General features: G+C 37.9%; 2 protein-coding genes across 3 annotated transcripts in view; one reads left to right on the forward strand and one right to left on the reverse strand.

The window, feature by feature from the left end:
* The first annotated feature begins 779 nt into the window (after positions 1-779).
* LOC102224285 (formin-like protein 1) lies at positions 780-17,453 on the forward strand. The gene is made up of 25 exons (XM_023349385.1): positions 780-1,363; positions 6,782-6,865; positions 7,241-7,327; positions 7,432-7,505; positions 8,523-8,606; positions 8,687-8,830; positions 9,292-9,400; positions 9,581-9,657; positions 9,742-9,835; positions 10,171-10,245; positions 10,448-10,558; positions 10,993-11,142; positions 11,257-11,358; positions 12,103-12,694; positions 12,782-12,906; positions 12,996-13,198; positions 13,296-13,530; positions 13,615-13,683; positions 13,754-13,834; positions 13,907-14,036; positions 14,116-14,279; positions 14,363-14,464; positions 14,539-14,634; positions 16,191-16,296; positions 16,383-17,453. Exons 1-25 carry the CDS (start codon positions 1,187-1,189, stop codon positions 16,445-16,447), a joined length of 3,336 nt encoding a protein of 1,111 aa, XP_023205153.1. The 5' UTR covers positions 780-1,186; the 3' UTR covers positions 16,448-17,453.
* The window catches only part of LOC102223618 (SRC kinase signaling inhibitor 1-like), a 112,033-nt gene continuing 104,245 nt past the window's right edge, over positions 16,864-24,651 (reverse strand). For both annotated transcript variants that reach the window (XM_023349383.1, XM_023349384.1), the window contains one exon: positions 16,864-23,088. In XM_023349383.1, the coding sequence (XP_023205151.1) occupies positions 23,083-23,088 (6 nt within the window). In that variant the 3' untranslated portion in view covers positions 16,864-23,082. The remainder of the gene's footprint in view (positions 23,089-24,651) is intronic.

The raw sequence follows: 24,651 nt of genomic DNA on the forward strand, positions 1-24,651 counted from the left end.
ATAGTAAAACACAGCTTCGTCCATTTGGAAGGATGAATAAGTACCAAGACTGCGTTCAAGTGCGCCTCTGGAAATAGCAACAAAAAATCCAGGTCTAAAGGCTGTTCAAGAAATCTTAGCTGTCTCAAATAAATAAGCAGTGAGTGATGTAAATATTTTAATAAGTTGCTTTGACTCGACGCTAGCTTTTAAGATTTCAGTTCATGTGCAGCACACACAATAAGACACTTAAAAGTAGTAGCAGATAGTTGAAGTCAAATTTTAAATTAATTAACCTATTTACTCAATAAGAATACTTAATCATTAAACTAATCAGGAGATAGGATATTGACTAACATACAATGACCCTAAATGCACAATTGAACAATTGATTTTACCACACTGAGGCGCTGTTTTATCATTCTTTCCATAGTCATCTTTATTTACCTGACTAGCAATGGTCTAAGGAATGACTCTGGTAATTTAATCATATAAAAACATACGTTTTGGGAAACAAACGGCTCCAGTGCAAATATTTTCACCATTAACTAGGGGCAGTTTCCTCCTGTGTTAAAGTTTTCAAGTGCAACTGCTAATGTAATAACTTCATTAAACTGACTTTATATCTTATCTTTGAGCCACCGCCACACTGTACTTTTCTTTTTCTAATCATCCACCTATTTTATGCACGTTACTAACGGTTGCCACATTTATCTTCCACCCTGTCCTCTACACCAGATTCTGTTGCTGTCACACAGGAAGTTGCTCTTCTGCTTTTGTGCTTCTGTGGTTTCTGACTTAGTTACAGAGTGTATCACACTCCCTCTCCTTCCTCTCACACATAGGCCTTTGAGTTTTACTTTGCAGAGAAGTTTTCAACCGGTGCAGAGAGTTGGTGAGACACAGGCTCGGTTTTATTTCTCAGTTCTGTCAGGACCTGACAGGGTTTTTTATCTTGTATCTAGAGATGTTAATCAGAGAGCAAACATGAGGCTAACCCAACGTTTTTCTTCACTTCTTGTGTCTACTGGACAAGCAAGATTTTAGTGAGCCAGAGACTTAATGTTCATCACCTTGAAGGCCCAGGACTCTCTTACTTGTCATTTGGAGTGATCGCCTTCCGCTACTCTGCTGTGGAACAGTCTGATTTTTTAGGTGAATTGGTTTGTGTACAGCTTTCCTCCTGGATTACTTGTGGAGATTAGTGATGGGGAATGCGGCCGCAGGGGGCTTGGAGCTAGAAGCGGCCGAGGGCAGAGAGGCCAGGAACTCAGTATCGGCGATGAGCGACCCCACACTGCCTTTGCAGAAGAAGCAATCTTCTTCACCAAAACTCCCAATGCCTCCAGAAGAGGAGCTGGAGGAGCGCTTCAATGTGGTGCTGGTGAGTAGCTGAGGAACACACCCTTGCTGCACATAAAAACAAACTAGATTATAGAGATTTGCACAGACTCAAGGAATTATGTAAGTTTTGGTAGCAGACCAGCTGATCAGGAAACACAGAGCTAGGAAACTATATAAAACAAATCAATTGAGACTTTAAATTAAGTGATGGTAGTCATGTTTACCGATATTTCTATTACTTTTTCCACTACTTATCTCAGCTTTTTCCAATTTTGTAACTACTTATCAGGATGCTTGAAAGTGATCGATAATCTGTGATTTTGCTCAAATGTTCACAAATAATTCAAGGTTCTTCTGAAGTGCCTGTCTACAAGGCGGGTGATTAGTGCCTGCCTGGGTAGCTGGCCTCAAGGGGAAGTTGAGCAACACATTTTACAGGACCGGAAAGCAAGAGTTTCACCATTCTTTCAACAGTCCCACAAGGCTGGGGACAAAAATCCCCCATCTTCAGGAGTAATACATACAGTATTTGTTTAAATCACAAAGCCGCCAGCAGAAATTAAAATTCTTATAATATAAAAAAAAACAAAACCTGTTGAGTTGGAAAAGAAGATCTGTGAAACTAAAGATTATTTTCACTTGGTCTAGGTTATGTTGGTGTTAGCAAAGTAAAGCACTAATGAAATCCAAAGAATGGAGATTATAAATTGAGACGTGACTATGACAAGCTAAATTCAGAAACAACTGTATCAGAATGAAGACTATTTATTCATGCAATTTACAGTGTGAGGGTGCCTTCCCATGTAAACATTACAACAGGAAGAAGTGGTTTGCTTTATTCTTTATCGTTCTCTAGATTCACTTAAAAATAGTAACGAGTAAACAACATTCCAAATGAAAAAATGAAAAATAAATGTATTGGTATTAATCTCAAAGTAAAAAGATTTTCTTTGCAACATATTATAAACTAGTTGTGGAAAGAGTTTCTTATTGCACCATAAATTTAGTTAAGATGTTAGATTGAGTCCTCAAAATACTACTACAACATCCAGATCTGCAATGGTGCCACAACATTTGATACATTAAATCAGAAAAAAGAAACCCTAACAATATCCTGATGTGTGAATGCAATTCTATATCAGACATGAAAGGGAAAATATCAAATTGCAAAAAACATGACTAAATTACTATAATGACTGGTCTCCCAGGTTTACAGATGACTAAAGTCATGCAGATGGTAAAAGTCATGCAATGCATTTATTTTATAAAGCAGATTTAACAACAGATGCCTATATTTGATATCAACATTTAAAGTATTCACATTATTTTTGCTTCATGTGCAGAGGATTTTGAGCCTTGCAGCAAGAAGGTTCTGGTTTGAAATTGATGCCAAAGTCTTCTTGCATGGAGTTTGCATGTTCTCCATAAGCATGTGTGTGTTCTGACTCGGAACCCCGGCATCCACAGTCCAAAAAGCTGTTTGGCTAATAGGTTAGTAAGCTGCTCATAGGAGAGAGTTTCCATTGTAACTGACAAACTGTCCAGCATATGTCCCAACTCTCAAGCATTGATTGCTGGAGATAGGCACTAGCATGCTGGTATGGAGAATAGATTGGTGGATGGACTTAGATCATCTTCACATTTTAACATAGCTGTTTATCTACATTTTACACAGACATATGTCATAGATTAATTGAATATATAGTATTATTTACCCCAGGAGCTGCTGTTCATGTTTTGTGCATCGAAGGTGTCGAAGGTGGAGAAAATACAGAGTATCCATCATCATGACTGTAATAAGTAGCTTCATGAATGTAATTGTAATTGTAGAGATTATGAGTATGTGGGTCTCACACATGTTCCTCAGGCTGAATGGGCCGAGAAAACAGTATTTGTCCTCTTACAGATTTCTTCTGCTTTCTTGTCACATTTAAATGTTTCATATCATCAGACAAACGTCAGTGTTCCACAAAAATACCTTGTGTAAATAAAGAACAAACTATTTTTTAATGGCTAAGCATTAAGAAGAAATAAAACCTGTCCAAACCAATCTGGTGCTGTGTATGTGCCTCGTGAAACCAAGAACTAACTGTAAGGTAACCAAATTTTTTGAAAGCTGAGTTCAGTTTCATTAGTCACACCCAGGCTTGATTGCTGTCTAGCCTGTAGAATCACTTAAATAGAGCATGTCTGATGAAATGAAGTAGTGTAAAAGTTCTTAAACAGAAAGGGAAATGCTCCAAAGCCGTTTCTAAGAGTTTGGTCTCTGGTGAATCACAGTGAGTGCCATTATTTACAAAAGAAGCAAACATTGGAACAGTGGTGAACCTTCATGGAACAAGCAGGCCTTCTAAAATTACTCTGAGTGAATTAATCTCATGCATGAGATTATAAAAGTCCAGAACAGCATCTAAAGTACTGCAGGCTTTAGTGAAGGCAAATGTTCATGATTCAACAGTAAGAAAGAAACTGGGCAAAAAAAGGCTTTATAGAAGAGTTTCAAGACAAAATTAAAATAACATCTCACATTTACCAAAAACAGAATCTCAATGATCTCAGATTATTTTTGGGAAATAATCTGAGGACTTTAGAGACGAGAGAAAAACGTTCTGGAGAGTGGACCTCTTGCTACATTCTTGTTACACCTGGTGTAAAACTAACAGAGCCTTTTTCAAAAAGAAAAAAACAACAACAATATGCTAACAGGGAAACACGTTGATTGCAGTGTGATGATCACTAGACATCACACTAGTGATGACTAGTGTGATGACTAGTAATCCCTTTCTGATGTACATTTGATCAGAAAGGGATCAAATATATATTTCTTTGCTTTCAAAATGCAGAGAATCCTGAAGGAGAATGTCCAGCCAGGACAATGATCCAAAACACACCATGAAATCCACCTTTGAATGGCTCAAAAAAAACCTTGTAGAGTGGCCTAGCCAAATTCTGGACTTAAATCTGCTTCAGATGCAGTGGCTGTTGATAACCCACCTGACTTAAAACAGTTCTGGTATAGATAATTTTTGCTTTACTTAATAAATGAGATGTGCTCTTCAAAACTGTATTTTGATAAATATAAACTAATCTGTGTGATATACTTTGTTATCACATAGTGAACCAACATGACCTGTGCTGCTTCCTGCCTGTTGCACCCTCCCAGCGCTCATATGAATGCATGACCTCACTTCCTCTTTTAACAGAACACTTCTATTGTAAGCTTAAGATTTAATCTTTAAACAAGAAAGACATTTTGCACCAAGTGGACATTTTCTTTCTTCATTAACACCAGTTTTTCCAAACATTGACAACGTAAGTCAATGTGCGTGATGTACATTGTCATCTGCCCTTTTTTCTTACCACAAAACCCACGAAGGGGCTCCACCCTTGCCCCGCCAAGGATGAAGAACAGTTCTTTGTTCGCCAAGGCAACGGGCCATTTCCTTTTTGAACCTCTTCTTTTTTTTTAAAATGTGAAAAAAAAACCCAAGTTGCTGTTTGGGTGTGTATGGGGTAACTCAAAACCACACCCAGTGCTGAGTTAACTTATTTGTCTTGACAGTAAAAGTGTGCTTTTGGGGTTTTAGGTTAGATCAGAGTGCATAATCTGACTTGAAGTATTTTAAATTAAGTTAGTAAGAAACACAAGATTTGTACAGGCATATATTATTTTAATTACAAGATCCTTACTTTGATGCTGAATTATTCAAATTTATTTTTGTTTATTTTATTTTATTTATTCATATTTTAAAGAGAATGACCAGTTTTTATATGAGAATTCAGTCATTATTTGAATTCTATTGTGCCCTTTCTTAACACTAAGAACTAAACTTGTGATGATTAAAATTTTTAATGTTGTTGATCTGACCTCAAGCTGATTCGCTGTAACATTGCCAATAAGCAATAAGGAAGATGTAGCAAAACAAAAAGTCATGAGAGGTGCACAAACAGAAAAAGGCAATCTAACAGTGATAACCCAAAAACATTTGTGAAAATATTTGTACTTATTTCAAGATGTGTAATATGGAGAAATTAAAAGTTTTATTCCTGGATCTCCTATAATTAAAGTATTGTATATTTTAAGCATTATAATAAAGCAGCATTATAAAGATCTAAAACCTTCGTTTTTTTACTGTTTTGTTTTATCAAGTGGTAGTCAGTGAAAAAGACTTCTGAGGTGAATATCTGTTTATCACAAATATATTTTGGGAGATGAAGTAGCTCTTGACAACCACCCATAACTCATGCAAACAGTGAGTCATCTTTCCTCTGAACAGGTACATCCTCTTACGTCTTACTGACATTTGATATACATCTGTTTAGACTGACATACAATTGAAGAAGCAGAAAGGAAGGAAATAATGTATAAAGGACATTGCTGTGCCATGACAAAATATTGTCCTCCCTTAAGGATTGCTTCTGTTTTTGCTTATTTGTCACCCTCTAATGTTTTAGATCAGCAAACAAATTTTAATATCAGGCAAACTGAAAAAATACAGAATGTAGTTTCTCAATTTAATTTCAATTACTGAAATAAAAAAGCTATCCAAAACAACTTGTTGTTATGTTAAATATGACTGATCCCCTTTTAAACACACAAATTAACTCCAATTAAAAAAAAAATATTTCTGCTTCTTTAACAACACCCTGCCAGATCCAGAGATCACTTGATTTCTGGATCACTTGATCCAGAAATCACTTGAATAAAACATGTCTGGCATGAGGTAACTCATGATGTTACTTCATCGCAACACACAATGTCCCCAATCTAAGAAAATTCAAGAACAAATGAGAAACTAAGTCATTGAAAAGGGTTACAAAGCCTTTTGTAGTCCTTTGGGATTTCAGTGAACTACAGTGAGACCCACTGTCCACAGATAGAGAAAATAAAAAATGTGTGAGGCTTCAGGAGTGGCCAGCCTGTCAAAATTACTTCTGCATTGACGACTCATTCAGAGTATCACAAAAGAACCCAGAACAAACATTGAAAGGAAAATTTAAGTATCTGGAGTGGTCTAGTCAAACTTTAGGATTATATAACCACTCGATATTCTGTGGCAAGACTCCAAACAGGCCATTCAAACATTACATTTTGGTTGAATTCAAACCATCCTACAAAGAAAAGTGGGACAAAATCCCTCCACAGAAATGTAAAGGCTCACTGCCAGTTATTTAAAATATCTGATAGCAGTTGTTTCCTGCCAGGGTAGCAAAATTAGTTATTAGGTTTATTGGGAAATTACTTTTTCACATTTAGTCAGATTAGATTAGATAGCTGTTCCCTCCTTAATTAACTGAATTTTTACTCAGGCATTCTTTGTCTGATTTTAAAATTTCCTGATGATGTGGAACTATTATTTGTAACAAAAGAGAAAAAGCAAAAGAGATCGGAAAGGGATCAAATATACATTTCTCTATCAAATTTAAAAAAAATAATTTCTCTTTCTCTTTCCTTCAGAGCTACATGAATTTGCCTCCTGACAAACTTAAGCTGTTGAGTCAATACGACAATGACAAGAAATGGGAATTAGTCTGCGATCAGGTGAGCGTTTTTGCTGGTGTTTCATCATTTCAAACCACAAAAGACGTCATGACATTGAACAGGATTGTTGCATCAGTGCCTTCACCAGGACAGAGTTGACTGAAAGTACATAAACATTTAGTGAAAAAAAATATTGATGTGGTGTGTGCAGTGTCAAAACCCTGCAGCTCAGTTTCAGTTGCGGCAACTGATGGAGGTGTCACTATGGTAACCAAGGGTGGTTAGTGTCTTTTTTGTGTGTTTAGTAGTGCATGCAGGAATAGCTTCAAATGGTGCACAAATATGATGATTGCACGTTTGTGCTCGTCACTGGTTTTCTAATAAAATGTGAAGCGCCATATGCATATGTTAAATCTGCTGTCTGTTTCCCACCAGGAGCGCTTCCAAGTGAAGAGCCCCCCCTCCACTTACTTGTCCAAGATAAAGAGCTTCTACCAAGATCAAGGAGGGGTGTCCCGCAGGGTCAGTGGGATGCATGACTCCCTGAATAATAGAATTAATATCAAATTTAATCTTCAAAAATGTGTAGAGACACCACAAAATGATATATTTTTTTCCTTCCTTAGTCGAAGAAAAAAATTCAAGATGCCACCCAGGTCCTTAAAGCCTTGGAGATATCCCTTCGCACTAATCACATCGGGTCAGTATGTGTGATTTTTATTTCATCATTTGAAATGAAAATACAGATACAGACCAATGCAGATTTAGAATCCCATCTTTAATTTTCAATTCCTCTGCATTTGTAAGGCTTATTCAGCTTTTATTGACTTTCTTGGGGATGTATGGTGCATGAATGTTATACAAAGGCACAATTGTGAAGACGTTAACAAAACTGGATTTGCATTCAATACAACAATGCTATCAATCAAGAGACAAATCGGGTAAAATATTTAAGTAAAGTGGAGTAAAGAAGATTCAATCAGCCTAATCTGCCTCTAGTGCCTTTGAGTTCAAAGTAACAAGTTATGACTTTGGGGTGTTTGGATGACTAATTAATTCCCACAATTTTTGCGCTCCATAGCATATCAGTGGCTCCTTTTGGATTATTTTGTGTTTTTGAAGTGATAGTCTTATCTCTGCTTCTTAAATTGTCAAGTGGCACAATGTAATTTTATGAATGGTGCTATGAAAAATAAACTTGCCTTGGATAAGTAACAGTCTAAATCTAAAATAGATCATATTAAGGAATGAACAAGGAAAACAAGTGTTGTCATTCATGATTCATAATCTGTACTTGAATGACCCATCACACATCCTCATCCACAAATAACGCAGGAGCATAAATAGTTCAGCAATCTGGACGCCAGGCAAAGAACCCTAATGTTTAGATACCAAAACTGAATGTAACACAAAACATAGCTCTGTAATGAGGTGAGCAAAATAATTTATTTACAGGGGCTACTTTTTTTAAAATTCCTGTAGCTACTAGCTTAAATTCTAATGCTAGTTTTTATGCAAACAAAACAATTAAGTTAACATATTAATTTTTACTTCTGACCTCTATGTCGGTGCCTAAACTCAATACATTTTGTTTGCCGTTATAGAATCCTGGATTCTGTGCTGCAACTGATTGAAAACTTAACAAACGCTTGCTATGCTACATTAAGCCTGTTTATATACTTTATTTGGCAATGTAATTTATATTTTTTTTCTTCAGATGGGCTCAGGAATTTCTTAATGAGCAGAACAAAGGATTGGATGTCCTGGTGGAATACCTGTCTCATGCTCAAAGTGATACTTCGTGAGTACTTACAGAATATTTGCTACGTTCTGTGACGGTGGCAACATTTGTCACTACGAGTGAATTTTGACATTTTGCAGATTTGATTTGGAGACCATGGAAAATGGTGGCACTCTGTCAGACAGACAAAAACCAGCAGAGCGGTCAATGGAAGATTTGACCAAGAGCTCTAGCGGGGGTCACTCGCATGGGATGAGCAGAGCTGCACGGGCCCTAACTGTAAGGTAAGAAGCTGCACCCATAAAAGATCAGTGGTATGACTGTGGTTAGAAAGAGGCCGGGTCGCCTACATAGTTCTCACCACCATAAGATGCTCATAAAAAGGAACTTGCAGCAAATTTAGTCGAACAGATAAAACCAAATTTAATCTGCAAAGCAGAAGCCATGTGCTCTGGGGTCACAATGTTGAGACACTCAACCATTTTCTCAGAAAATGATTGGGCAGAATTGTATCTTTCCGAAAACGTCTGCTTCACATTTTATTCTAATGTAAGTCCAACTGATGCAAGATGTCGGACACGAAAAAAATATTATCTGAGGTCAAAGTAATATGACTGACAACTTTAGCAGCTACAGGACTCCGTTCATAGCTATTTTTCAGATGTAAAGGCAAACCATTTGAAGCTGTGAGTCTTGTCTCACAGCTTTTATTTATTTAACACTTAAACTTGGTCTTCCTTTTCAGAATAAGCTCTACTCTGGCAAACAGGATGCATAAGAAGTCACATTTATCCCAGCGGAGAGATGATATACATGTGTGCATTATGTGCTTAAGAGCCATCATGAACTACCAGGTAGAGTAATATCAAATAGTCTGAACATGCAGACATGAATTGTCATCAAAATGTGTTGCAAACAGAAAACTAAATTTTATATCTTTGAATCTGCAAAAATCTTAAGCTTCCTCTGACAAAGATGAAAGATTACCATTTTGTAAAGTTAAAGATTGTTTTAAAACTTTCTTCTGTTTTCAGTCTGGTTTTAACCTTGTAATGACTCACCCACGCTGTGTGAATGAGATCACGCTCAGCCTCAACAGCAAAAGTCCCAGGTGAGTTTCTTTGTGTTTGAGTAAAAATGTGCCTTGTTGCCCCGTCTGCATGGATATCTGACAGGTCTTAATCTGTCGTGACAGGACCAAAGCTCTTGTCTTGGAGTTGCTGGCTGCTGTTTGTCTTGTCAGAGGAGGGCATGACATCATTCTCTCTGCTTTTGACAACTTTAAGGAGGTGAAATTTGTGGGGGGGTTTCTAAACATAACCAATACCATGTGATTTTTGCTCTGTAGTAATCCTGTTTTTGCATGCTGTTGTCACTGACAAGATGACACATCTTGCCAGTGACACAGTCCACTTCCCATGTTGTCGCATTTCTAACTTTGTGAACTTGTCATTCGTGTGTTCATAAGTCCAAACTCTGATGCGGTACAGGGTTTTGGCATATTTTTAGAGTGTTCAGATAAGAAATTCAATACATTTAGCTGATCAAAAATTCTGAAAAGATACACTTATGCCCCCAGGCGGGCAACAGTCTAACTGCACATCTAAATATTTATTGTCTCCAGGTGAGCAAAGAGAGGAACCGCTTTGAGAAGCTGATGGAGTATTTCATCAATGATGACAACAACATTGACTTCATGGTAGGACCATGGATTTACCATCTCTACTGTATGATGCTATCTAATTTTAGGCTATGAAACTTTTAGATAGTATTTCTTAATATTTGATATGTCAAAAAATTAGAACAATAAGTAACATACTTTTCTCTTTGAGACTAATATAGATTTTTTTAACTGAACCAAGTAAAACTAACTTTGGTTTTACTTTCACATTTGTCTGCAGGTGGCCTGCATGCAGTTCATAAACATTGTGGTCCATTCAGTGGAGAACATGAACTTCCGAGTTCATCTACAGTACGAGTTCACACACCTTGGATTAGACAAATATCTGGAGGTCAGTGTTTGGAAAAACTCAGGTTAGACCTTCATATGCATCAGTAGTGCAGAAAAAGGCATCATTTCTAATAATATGTACATTGACAGTGTTTTATGGGTTTAAAGATGAAGGAGGAGTTGCCAGAAGAGCTATAAAATGAACCTGAGGCTATTTATTTGACTTTAATCCTAACATGTAACTTTCTTGACCATAACTACAAGATTGTTTTAAGTAAAGTAATTTCCCCTTTACTTTTCAACTGATCTGTAAATTGTAATGCCGTGATGTCAAATGTTTCTCAGATCGACAAACATGACAGTGATTGTAAGCATTGAACATACAATAAACATATTAAAAATATAATAATATTCATATGTATAAATAAAACGTATATTATTGTGTCGTATATGACCTCTTTTAATTTGTAATCTTCATGCATTTCTGTGAAACAGAGTCTGAAACAGACTGAAAGTGAGAAGCTGCAAGTCCAAATCCAGGCCTACTTGGACAACGTGTTGGATGTTGGCGCTCTGCTGGAGGATGCCGAGAACAGGGGAGGAGTACTGGAGCATGTGGATGAACTGCAGAATCACAACATTCATGTAAAATATTACATCTTACATAATTCTTGGCTCAGTAATGGAGACCCTTGTGTTGAATAGGTTGTGGTTTAAATCGGGGCTTAATAACAGGGTTATTTTTGTTTTGTGTTGCAGCTGAACTCCCGGCTTGAGGAGCTGGAGACTCAGACCACAGACAGGATATCTGAACTGGAGACTCAGTTTATGCAGGCCACCAAGGAAGCTGAGCTGCTCAAAGTAAGAACTAACAATGTACACTACCAGAGAGGCAAAGAGTGCAATCGTGACCTTGATTAGCATTGATAACCCTAATATTAAATTTGAAAAATCGTCTGATTAAGCTTTGAGAACACATGAATGTTATATTTTTACTATGAAGTTGTGCATTTCCTATTATTCTGCCACTGTAGCAACATAATCTTGTCATATTAATGTAAGTCTAGATAGCATTTTATCTAAACAGAAATATTTAAAGAAATAATGTAAAATGCCACATGTTTTTGAACACACATTTTTGTTTGGATGCAATTCATTTAAAATCATTCTGACATCCTGAATGTAAGTCTCAGCAAATATGGAGCAGTTTAGATGTGCATTTATACCCAATTTAATACATAGTACAAATCAAAAATTGACAAAACAACAGAAAGAGCAAGTTCCTGTCAATATCAAGTGACAAATAATTATGGGTTTCACTATTAGATGCTGCCTTGCAAGTGGGAATTTACTCGAGGAATATTTACAATTGGGAATATCCCTTGACAAAAATTAATTGATGTTAAAAGAAAATATATTAGATATTAGGCATTGAAGGTATAAATTAATTTGCTAAGTCATTTTAATGAGATTAGAGTAGTAAAAATGACATTTAGTTGAAAGCATTAATAAAGTGGGACTTAAAATCTCAAATGTTGGCCTAATAACCATGGAAAACTATTTGAAGACAGCTGAGTTAAGACAATCTGTGTCTGCCTCCTTCAGGAAAGCCTCCGTGAGTCGTGTTCCCAGGTCAGCTCTTTGCAGCAGAGAGAGCGAGAGCGGGAGCTGGACAGGGAGCGGGAGCGGGACCGGGAGCGTCGGGGCTCCTCTGTCGGTCAGACACACTCTGAGCTAGAGCAGAAGATCCAGGAGCTGCAGCACAAGGGGGTGATCAAACTCGGACGCACTCCGTCAGGAGGCCTCGACATCCAGGTTGTGCCTGTGAAAGTTGTTGAGTATGTCCAAAGCCCGTCCTCATTCACCGAACCAAGCATGCAAACCTCAGCACCCACCACAGCTGGTGGTCCAGGGGAGACTGCGACTCCTCCGCCCCCACCTCCTCCTCCATCAGATGGTAGTTCTGTTGCTCCACCTCCTCCACCTCCTCCTCCTCCGCCCCCTCCCCCGCCCGGAGCAGGTCCACCTCCACCTCCTCCACCTCCACCTTTTGCTGAAGCCCCACCACCTCCTCCTCCACCACCTGGTGCTGGTCCCCCTCCTCCTCCTCCCCCACCTGGTGTTGGACCCCCACCTCCTCCTCCTCCACCTGGTGGTGGACCCCCACCTCCTCCTGGAGCTCCAAATGCCCAATCTGGTGAGGACATCGAGACAAATGGGAAAAATCTCACTAAAGCTCATGACCTGATTTGTGTTTGACCACTTCCTGTTTATGTTTGGTCAGGGTTCAAGACTAAGAAGCCAATTCAGACCAAGTACAGGATGCCTTTGTTGAACTGGCAGGCTTTAAAACCAAACCAAGTAACTGGCACAGTGTTTAATGAGCTAGATGATGAACAGATTCTAGGGGTGAGATTACGCAACTTGCAATATTTGCACTTTAAATTGGTCCTGGAATAAAATAATTCATTTTCTCCGCCTAACATTCTGTCCCTAAGGAGCTGAACATGGAAATATTTGAGGAACAGTTCAAGACAAGGGCACAGGGGAATTCTGCAGATCTATCCAAGGTTAAGAAAAAGGTGGCACAAAAGGCTCCTACCAAGACATCACTTATTGATGCAAACAAGGCCAAAAATCTAGCCATCACTCTCCGCAAGGGGGGAATGGACCCATCGGCTATCTGCACAGCCATAGAGACGTATGTCCTTCTATTGATTACTGTTTATCATTCCCAGAATAAGTCTCTTCTTGTCCCTTTCACTGCTCTCTTTGATGCTAGTCCATCTATCGTACAGGTACGACCAGCAGTCTCTGTCCATAGACTTTCTGGAATTACTCGAACACTTCATCCCATCAGACTTTGAGATGAAACTTCTTGTAAACTATGAGAAAGAAGGCCGTCCACTGGAGGAGCTGACTAAGGAAGACCAATTCATTCTTCATTTCGGGAAGATTGCCCGTCTAAACCAGCGAATAAACACGCTTACCTTCATGGGCAACTTCCCAGAGAGTGTCAAACGCCTGCAGCCGGTCAGTTTGTGGTTTAAGCGCTAAAACTTCAGCTGAAATAGGCTCAAACCAAATGGACTTATTGTGTTTTCACTTCATCCACAGCAACTGAACTCCATCATTGCTGCGTCCATGTCCATCAAGTCTTCAGCTAAACTGAAAAAGATCTTAGAAGTAAGTCAAACTGGATACACTGACTTCGAAGTGTGAGATTTTGCTATTCAACTCATGGATTCTCTTTCAGATTGTTCTCGCCTTTGGTAACTACATGAACAGCAGTAAGAGAGGTGCGGCCTATGGTTTCAGGCTACAGAGTCTTGACCTTGTAAGTAGCTTTGCTTTGTAGATTTATTCGTGTGTTTGCACTAAACATTAAACCAGTTCTGTCACCTTTCAGCTGTTGGAGACTAAGTCCACCGACCGCTCCCAGACGCTACTTCAGTTCATCACTAATATCGTCCTTGAAAAATACCCAGACCTAGTCAACTTCCACACCGATATTCACTTTATAGACAAAGCAGCTCTTGGTACATAGATACACCTCAATTAGCCAACATCTTTTAGTGTCTGAATGTGTTTTTTAAAAATATCGTGTTTCTTTGCTAGTATCCCTGGACAGTATTCTCCAGGATATCCGGTCATTGGAGCGAGGAATGGAGATGACCAAGAAGGAGTTCCTGGTGCAGGATGACAGCCCGGTGTTAAAGGAATTCATCAAAACAAACAGTGAGCACCTGGAGTCTTTGATCAAAGACAGCAAGACGGCACAGGTTGGAATTTTGTCATTATCAACCCATAAAGCAGCTTGCATTATGTTTATTATATTTACAAACATTTTTGCTTATCCCACCAGGAGGCTTATGCCTCTGTCGTGGAGTATTTTGGAGAGAACCCCAAAACCACGCAGCCTTCCATGTTTTTCCCGCCGTTTGGGCGCTTCATAAAGGCTTATAAGGTGAGGTCTTTGTTGCATCCATTTCTACAACAGCTCACTTCATGATAATAACCTTATCCATATTTTTAATGCAGACGGCACAGCAAGAAATTGAGCTGAAAAAGAAAATGGAAAAGGAGAGTTCTGAGGAAAAAGTAGCACCATCTCCAAACAAGCCTGCAGCACAAAAGGTAAGAAGATCCCTTCTTAGAAATGTTGTTGACTAGAAGATTTCAGTTTTTCTCCGATTCGCTGATTTACAGCATAGATTGTCTTAAACTAAACATTTCCAGACAGAGACAGCATTACAACAGCAGGGGGCTGCCAAGAGCACTACAGTTATCACAGAAGTTTGGCATAAAAGTAGCACATCAGTATCATTCATACGCGAGAAACATTCTGTAACGTATAATCCTCTGCTTAATCTGAATTTATTTCAGCTCCGAGTCAGATCACTTCATCCCCAGTGTGTACCCACATTTCTTAACAATTTGCTACCATTTATTTTTTAATGTTTTCAATTGTAGCCAGAAACAAAAATGTGATACTAGTGTTAGTTAGTTTGTCACTGTACTTAAGCATTTGTAACATGTAACAATCGTAATAATAACACCTTTTACAATCTCTATCAGATCTTTAATTTAATTGATTATTCTATGAAGACTTTATATTATTTATCAACCCACAGAAGACAACATGAAATTATAAAAACATCAAAAGTATAAAATGATGAATTAAAATGATTGGCTCTAGTTAGTAAAGGTTTTGAGGTTACAACAGAATTTCTCTAAAACAACACCCATTCAGTAAGCTCAAGGAAAGTAACTCCTGCACTGTGTATGATTGTATTATTTTGTTTGCTAATATGTATTTCTTTCCTATTGTGAAGTATTCTTGTAGCATTAATTACACAATGCATCCCCATAAAGTCTGAAATCTCTGAAGTAAATTTATCAGCAATTCAAGGAAATCTTACATTTAGATTTATTGGACACTGAAATTGTTCAAGCTCCAGTTTATGTCATTTATGTGATTATGACCTAATATGAAAGAAACTCTAATATTCAATTCTTGGGAAATTAGAATATCATATAATAACAATAAAAACAGGTTTTAAGTAGAGAGGTTTCATGCTGTGAACATGCCTACACAATCATGGGCAAGACTGCTGACTTGACAGTTTTACAGCAGACACACCGTGACATATAGTTGCCTATAGAGTTTCCTACTCTATAAGTAGAGTAGGCAACTAAATGTCATTGCTAGAGAAGTTTGCTGTTCACAAAGTGATGCATTTAAGTATAATAGTGAAAGGTTCAGTGGAAGGAAAAGGTGTGGTAGCAAAAGCTGCTGTTGAAACAGCCACCAGAAGACTGTGCAGCAAAGGTGGAGGATTGTCAAGCATGGGCTGTGCCTGGAGTCACAGATTAAGAGCCACTGACAAGATGAAGGCCATATTAATACAAAGTGAACTGTTTTTAACAACTCAGCAACATAACAGGCTGACAAATCTATGCAACAAATGATTAATGCAGTAATTTATGCAAATGAGACCCAATCAAGTCTTTTCTAGATTATAATTGTCTGAGAAACTGAGTTTTTATTAACTGTATTCTGTAAATATGAGAATGAACACAAATGTTTCAAATATATTACTCTGAATGAGTGATATTGTAATTTTGTGTAACAAAACAAACAAACCCCCAAACACTTTCAAGTATAATTTAAATATATGTCTTCTTTCAAGGGCCCCATGATGCCGAAGATGGATCTGATAGCAGAGTTAAAGAAGAGGCAGGTGAAATCTCCGGTACGAGAGGGAAAAGACGGTGCTCTGGAGGATATTATTACAGGTACAGTAACAAGAAACACTGTAGAGTTTTACGCCAAAGTGTAGATAAAGTTCTACCTTCACAACTTGCTTGTCGCTTTTCATCAGATCTGAGGACATCACCTTACAGACGCTCGGATGGTCGTCGCCCAGCTCAGCGCCAAGAAACTTGAGTCAATTTGGTTTATTTTAAGTGATTTTGATGAATATGCATGATATACACTCAAATATACAAGCAACTATATCAAGCTTTTAGAATATGATGTATGTACAATATAACATGAACAGCGTCAGTCATTTGGCATTGTGTATTAACTATATTTTTAGTATGACTTAGCTATGTAAATACAGAAAATGCAACATTTTTACCAATAACTTCACCAACGTTGATTCATCAAGACAATCTTGACCTTTTCTACGCTCCATCAGTGTACTTGTATGCTCTAAAATTGTAAGACTGTTTAAAAAAAATTATGACTTATTTTAAAGTAAACATTTTTGTAACCACTGTATTTTGTATTTGTTTTCTTTATGACCTGAGAAGTGACTGTGTTTTAAAGCAGAAGGAATAAAGCAAGATCAGACTGTACAAGAGGGCTGCACTTTATTGGACACACAATCACAGCAAATTATGTACAAAAGAAGGCAGGTTCAGGTGCCTGCTGTCTTCTCACAGAAAAAACAAACAAACACACATTTCTCACAAAATATCATGGCATCCACACTGATAAAATTATCTCCAGTATCAGTAGGCATTTAAATTTTATATATCTCATATAATTGATCTATTTTCTGTAGTTATTTTTGTTTTTATGTCACACTACTCTACAAATGGGAGAACCGTAGCTGATTTCTCATGTTGAGGTGCGTTCAAGCCTTCTGATCCCTGGACGTTCAACATTCCCAGTCACTATCGTCATCACGTAACTTCACAGTAAGACTGAACATGCCCGTGTCACACATACTAAAATAATGTATCGTTTCTGTTGGTAAACCTCAAACATATATACCCACTTCTCTGACTGTTTCTTATAACTTTGAAAAAACATGTACTGTACGTAACTTTTTTTTTTCTAAACTGCACCGTGCGTTTGCTTGAGACTATACATGCATTGTTTTTGTATATACCTTTGTATCCATCATCATAGTTTATAATAAAACATTATCTTTTGGACATAATTCGGTGAACTCTCTATGACTCAACCTATTTACAAGTCAATTTTATTTATTTTTTTATTTATTTTTGATGCCAAGATTTTTGAACATCCACACATTCAAGTAAAAATCTCAGATACATACTACAGAATGTAGATTACCGTAAGTATCAGAAAAGAAATACAAATGCAAAATCAAAGACTTCATAGCTCTCCACATGATTCCTTAATAAATCTGTCTTTTACCATTTTAAAAGTTTAGCTTAAACGCTACTTAAAGCCACAAACTGGAGCAGTATAAGCAACATAATGAACATTTATAGTCTCTGAACCTTTTAATCCTCAGCCATCTCAGTTAACATGCAAACAAAGAAAAAAAAGAGAAATTAAAAGAATTAAAGCCAAGTAACTTGCTTTAGTCAAAGCAGCAAGACTTCTTTTGAAGCCTTTGGACTTGAGTCACAGTACGTACTAAATGTTCTGTGTTTCTGACCATCTCCAGTGTCACTAATACCACTTAGAACACAAATACAGAATGGCAAAATAAAATGAGGAAAAAGAAAAACACATAAAAAATAACCCAGACCTAGTAGCAAAATAAGCCCCTACTAATAGGCACTGGTCCAGCCTCTTACACTTTAACAATAGGAGGCAAAGGTGCAGACAAGCTGGACGAGCATTTTCAGGGAAAAGCTTTTTAAATCGTCATAATTACATCAAGTTCAACTCATTATTTCTAAAGAAAACCCTAGAATTTCAAAATTAACTTTAAAGTATATTACAGTGCCTAACAGTTATCTACACAGATATTTTAAACAATATAAAAATGTTCTGCATATGAATAAATAATCTTAGTGTGAAATGTAATATCTCTCTGAATGAATTAAAAAAGAAAAATCTGTACAAAATGGTCACTAATATATAAATCAGAAGATATGAGGACATTTTACAGCATAGAACTTAATCTAGGCCTAAATATTTATGTATATATTCACATTTTTTTCACAATTATATCATACACAAACATCTCACTTAGATATATTTATATATGTATAGTTATCCTATGTTTAGTTTCAAGTTTGCATGGGTTTTTTTCTGATTGCCAGAGTGTGCTCAACATGCCCCCAAGCTTGTTGAAATCACAGCCCACTAACACTTGTTCTGAGCAAAAAAAAAAAGTCCAGGAGGCATTTTAACATGGGTCTCTGGTTTCACTTAGGCTAAAATACCACATACTTCCTCCTTGCTGCAAGCAGCAAATTCACCTAGGAAAGTTACTGCTTTAAGGATTTCCTTTACTCTATTCAGTTTTTAACTTAGCTTGAATCTTCCTTGCAGATCCAGAATGCACTAAGAATGAGGCTGTGAGCTCGCACATTTGTGCTTTCAAGCAGTTTTCTTTTTTTTTTTTCAAAACAAAACAAAACAAAAAAACAGGAACCAAGCCAGGTTTCTGAAGCTCTTATTTGGGTAAAAGTGTTATTCTGTCAGTGCTGCTTGCAAGATCATTCAGGCACCAGGAAAAAACATTGCAGGTCCTTGGAGACAAACAGGCATAAATATGACAAAGGCAAAGAGGAATACCTTGGTAAAAGAGTAAGAATGCTAAATACATATTGCACATCTTGCTTAGAACTGAACCCCATCAGAAATCATACCATCTTAACCTGAAGCTAAACGATTTTAACAGACCGCACACAAAAAAGAGCGCAAACTGAGAGCAAGGGGGAACAAGCAGTCGAATACTGTCTCCGACTGACACTCATTCTTTCACTCCAGCGCTCTCCATGGAGACGGGGCGAGTCAAAGCTGGCCTTATTAAAGTAGCCTTCAAACTCACGTCCTCAAACTAATCCTCGCTCCTCACGCCGCCTACTCTCTGACACTAGCCGCCTTTGCACAAGTGTTAATCTCGATGCCCAAGAGGATCAGTTTCTTTGAGCCATTCTGGAGAACAGCAGAGAAGTGCAACTGTCCATTTAACCTTGTCAACAAACAGCAAGGCAGCTTCCAGGCAAACACAGAGATCCTGTGGCCATGGAATGGTTCATTATGAAGGATCTACGTTAGAAAAACTCCCCCACTGTGATTTTATGTAAATAAACAGCAGCCAGAAAAACACCAGCCACCCAAAATAGTGAAAGTCAAATCTAGACTGATGAAATGTGTAATTTATAGATTTGTGCTCATTAGGGTTAATGCAGTTCTTAAAGTGAAAATTAAACCCTGGTTCCCAAAAAAATTTGAGATAAAAAAATAAAAGGAAATTACCATAATTATTGAATTTACAAATAATTTTAACATCGTAATTTGAGCTTCAAAAATAATAAAGACATTAGCTATATTGAAGTAGTAGACATTTTTGAAACTAATTCAGGTTATTTGACAAATACCTATAATGTGCTTTAGTAAGGATAAAATGCAATAATAATTTATTATTACTGCAACATCTGAACAAAAATTTCTGTCTGATGACAACAAACCAATTTAGCACCAAGTCTTCCTTCATAAGCATGATTTTAAAATTTAGCATCAACTTGCAGACATCCAAAAACAGTTTAATACAGGCACATCTCTGTGATAACAATATCATGTAAATGTAAATAAATTTCAGTAATTCAGTTTAAAAAGTGAAACTCATAGAGATTTATTAAAAGACAGGGTATCGAAGTGTATAGTTCTGTTAATCTTGGTATGGTTTGCAGCTAATAAAAAACCCAAAATTCAATTCACTTTTTCAATGCTGTGATACAGACGATGGCTGTGCTGGCTTTGACTTGATAACTACACAATGGACCAATACCAGCAAACTGTCATGTGAAGCGGGACATCGAACAGCCGAACAACAGCCAGGTCATTTTTTCCTAAGAAGATTATGCCTGTAGTTCCAGATGAACTTAACTAAAGAAATTTCTGGACATGTGATGAGTCCAGTGAAGTCCACACCACCAAGCGAAACTCCATAAAACACTTAAATGGGATTTGCTTCAATGTTCTCTAAAGACTAACTCTAACTGACTCTGTTCTTTGTCTTGTGTTTTATTCCTATTGTCTGAAATTGAGAATTGCGGGATTTTTATTGCTATAAGTCACAATTATCAAAATTAACAGAAATAATAGCCAGATACATTTTACTTTTTGTAATATTTCTATATGAGTTTTACTTATTGTGATGCATCTGTATATTGTTTAACATCAATAATACCTTCACACCAGTTTACAATAACATGTTCACTAGATCGATGTTCTTGGCTGAAGGTTTTCCAGTTCTTTTTTGCATCTAAATGCTAGTTTGAAAGACTCTGGCATACATATTTTATGAAAGAAAATAATTGTAAAGTTATATTGTTCCTATTTCACTCATTTTTAGTAAATGAACATTTTAAAGCCTCCTAACATATTTGATAATTAAGCTGACAAAGAAGGATCTTGTGTTATGAGAATAAACTGTGCTTTCTTTACATTTTTATAATCTTCTCTGACTCCCTCACAAGCGCCAAGAAATACATAATTTCTAAACATGTGCTGATTAAAGTATTTTTTAAAAATACTTTTCAAACAGTAATGAAGTGCTATCACTTCTTTGTAGTCAAAGATAAAGTACAAACTACTGTATGATAAAATCTGGGTGCTTTTTAGCATATAATCCTGAAGCAACTATATCAATGGGAAACTATTTTATATGGGTGAAATGTTCTGATCACTGTGATCAATTTCATCCGAGGGGCAGCATAAAATATATCATTGTATAAGATTAACAAAATGAAATAAAACTATTACACACACATTGTGTCTGTGCTGTACAGCTTAGCTTTACAAGTGCGTGCTTGATTCTTTGGGATGGGCAACCTGTGACATGCTACAGTGAAAACATCCTGATTGTCAATTAACTAGTTACACCACACACACAGTAAATCCACACTGGTTATATAGACCCTCCTTTGCATTTCCTCTTCTTTCAGTGTAACTTTGTCTCCTTCCTTCATATCAAACAGAAATGTGAAGATTCATGGCTGCTCGTTACAGTGTGCTTTTGTGAATAATGCTGCAATATTCTTGTTCCCAACAGATTAAAAAGGCTAGAAATGTTAACAATGATAGATGCATGAGTTTCATTTGCAGAGATACATACAAAATTTCAACTGCAACATTAAATTAGAAACCCAAAGGAATGTGCAGAGGAGGGAGAACAATTATGTAAACTCAGTGAGTACTAACAGAGGGGAAAATATAGCACCGATTTAAAATCTAAAACTTGGTTGATGCAAGAAAAGAAAAGAATGCCCTTTTTGCACCAAACAGTTCAAAACCACATTCATCACATCTTTTTTCTTATTTTCTCAGCAGATTTATTCTGCAAGGTTATGCAGGTAAGAAAGAGCAACATTATTCTAAACATATATAACTACTGGACTCACTTGGTGATTATTGCGACTCTATTTTCATACACACAGTCTAGTTATGGAAACTATACCACGAACAGCCCACTAAATGAGAACATGTCCAAACACACCAACCTTGTAGCAGACAGCTGGTGGAAAAGCAAGGCCTGGACTGTTTGTGTGCACTCTGTTTGGGAATCTGGCAAAAGGACTGCGTGGGAGACCGTGCAGCCAGACGAGAGAAGGAAACTTGTCCAAAAAAGAAAAAGGAGTGAGATTATGAAGCATCCAGAGTCTGGTGTATTCAACATTAGTAAGAAAAAAAATGAATATGCATCTACAGAATCCTGAAAGGAAATATGTGTAAAAAAATGCATCTATTCTTGCTTGGTGACAAGATAATTTTAGAATTATATTCTTCCATGTCCTCCTCCTCCTATTACTCATTACTAAGAGTTGTCACCATCCTTGCTGTTGCTGAGTTGTTGGGGGCTGTCAAGTCTCCGTCTGGTGGGTTTGACAAACCCAGAGGAGAAGGTAAAGGAACCAAGAGGTGTGGGAGAGGAAGGAGACAGGGTTGGAGTAGGGGTTGTGGGAGAAGAGGAGGACGTAGGGGTGGAGGACAGGCTGCTGGGAAGAGAAGATGATGCTCTCTGCTCCCGAAGAAGGCGGCGTTGACGTAGAGCGGAGGACAGGAGCAGGGCCTCGGTGCAGAGGCCGGAGGCTGACAGGCTCGCTAGGAGGGCCTTTGCTTGGCTGGAGGAGACTGTCAGGGAGGGCATAGTGCCCTCATGGGGAGGCATTCTCAAACCAGGTGCAAAAGCTGCTGCAGGAGTAGGCATTCGGCCTAAAAAAATGCTCGCTTTCAGTCCAGACAGGTACGGTTCAGTGGTTCCGGCACGGTTGATCCCCAAGGCCTTGGAGTAGAGCAGGGACACAGAAGACAGGAGAGGGCGGAGGAGGAGCGCAGAGAGATGAGGTTTTCAGGGGGTTGAAGTGGGAAATTATGAAAAATTTAAAAAGTTCTAAAATTGGTTGTGGCTGGGCAATGTTCCCTGCAGCAACTTCCTTCACCAGGGCATTCAAACACACCTGTGCAAGCAAGCATGCTTGCACAAACAAACACACACTCACACCTAGAAGCACAACTTGGACTGAATACTAGAGATGTGAAAGGAGATGGTTAAGTAAAGTGGGCAGATAAGTGTGCATCTCTGTAGTCACGCGAAAAGGAGGAGGAGACTGAAGAGGCTGGACGAGGGGACAGGTCGCTCACTGCTGCAGGGTAATGGTTGCAGCAGACGGGCAGGCCGGGAGGTGAAGGGCAGCACAGGGTCACACAAGGGGACGGGATTGATGAAGTATCAGAAGAAAACACGTAGTGGACGGGAGAGGAGGGGGAGTGAGAACAGGAGACAAACACAGGAGATTGTTATTCAGGTTGATATCAGCATGTGTGATGAAAGCCAAGACACAGGCCACCATCTATACATGATGACAGAACCACTGATCCCACTAATAAGGCGCAACAGTGAAAAAAACACATATTACACTGTTGACTACCTTTACTTCACTTATTTCTACAATGTTCATTCTTTGAAAACGAAACACACTCAGATGAACATGCAGTGCCACACCTTTATTTTATTTTAAATAATGAATGATTCGGCCAGTAGATGGCACTGTTTCAACAGAATGAAACTTGTGGGAAATACATTTTTGAAGATGATTTTGTTTCTCGGGCGCTGATGTGAATGCATGTGACAGAAACCTTTTACATGCTGTAAGTGCAAGGCACAGACTGTACAAAATACACCGAATGGATGGGGCACAAAAAAAAGTTTAGTCAGGAAAGTTTGTTACTTTTTCAAAAGAGCAAGGAAGGGGAAAAACACATCAAAGACTTTTGTTGTGGGAAATATAGCCAGCTGAGAGATTTCCATTTGCTCTGCTTGAGATATTCTTCTCATACCTGACTCAAACTGCTATTCTGGTCTGTGAAGGAGATTTGCCTCCTTGTTTCGCACTCTCACAGCTTCCTGCCAAACGGGATGGTATGTCACCACTAGCCCCGCTTCGTGCTCATCACCTACAGCTAGCCTGTTTTACTGTTGGGAGTCATGTAAGGCCAAACGGAGAATTGGATGGTTTGAGGTGTGAAACTTATGCCATTGTCATGCCCTCCTTGATCTGTGGCAAAGCAAACGAGGAGAAACAGGAGCTTTGAACTCCAGCACTTGGGCATATTGATTTGATTGGTCCTCGTGCTTGAAATGCGTTAGTCCCACTGACAGGGGGTTCAAGAAGAAGAGAAACTCTGTGCCTCCACATTTCTCAACACTCCTGGAGAAGATGTGTACTTTTTAAAAATTCCACCAGAATAATCACACGCTGAACATTTTTGGAAAATTTGTTGTGTTAATTTGATCATGTTTATTTAGTTGGGGAAAAGAAATTAAGAGAAATTTGTTTTTAACAAAATCAGTGGTGCCACAGCTACTGGCACTTTTATAAAACTTCAGAAAGCATAAAGGGAGACTAATCCTCTAGAAAATATCTTCCTAGATCTGTCAGAGTCCTGACTGGACTCTGACTGATCTAATTTCCTCTCCAGCTTACCCTCCAAGCTTTCTGAAAAGATTTAGGTCATGAGAGTGAGATGGCCATTGCAGAAGGTTGATTTTGGGTCTATGTTGAATCAGCTATATGCTTTGGATCATCACCAAATGATCTACCAACCTCCTATTTTCAATTTTCTCAGACCTCCAAGTTTTTATTTAAGATGTTCTGTTTTTGCCAATAGTTATGATGCCTTGTACTTTAATAAAGTTAAGTTTTTAA

Source organism: Xiphophorus maculatus, chromosome 16, assembly GCF_002775205.1.
Source record: "Xiphophorus maculatus strain JP 163 A chromosome 16, X_maculatus-5.0-male, whole genome shotgun sequence".
NCBI lineage: Eukaryota > Metazoa > Chordata > Actinopteri > Cyprinodontiformes > Poeciliidae > Xiphophorus > Xiphophorus maculatus.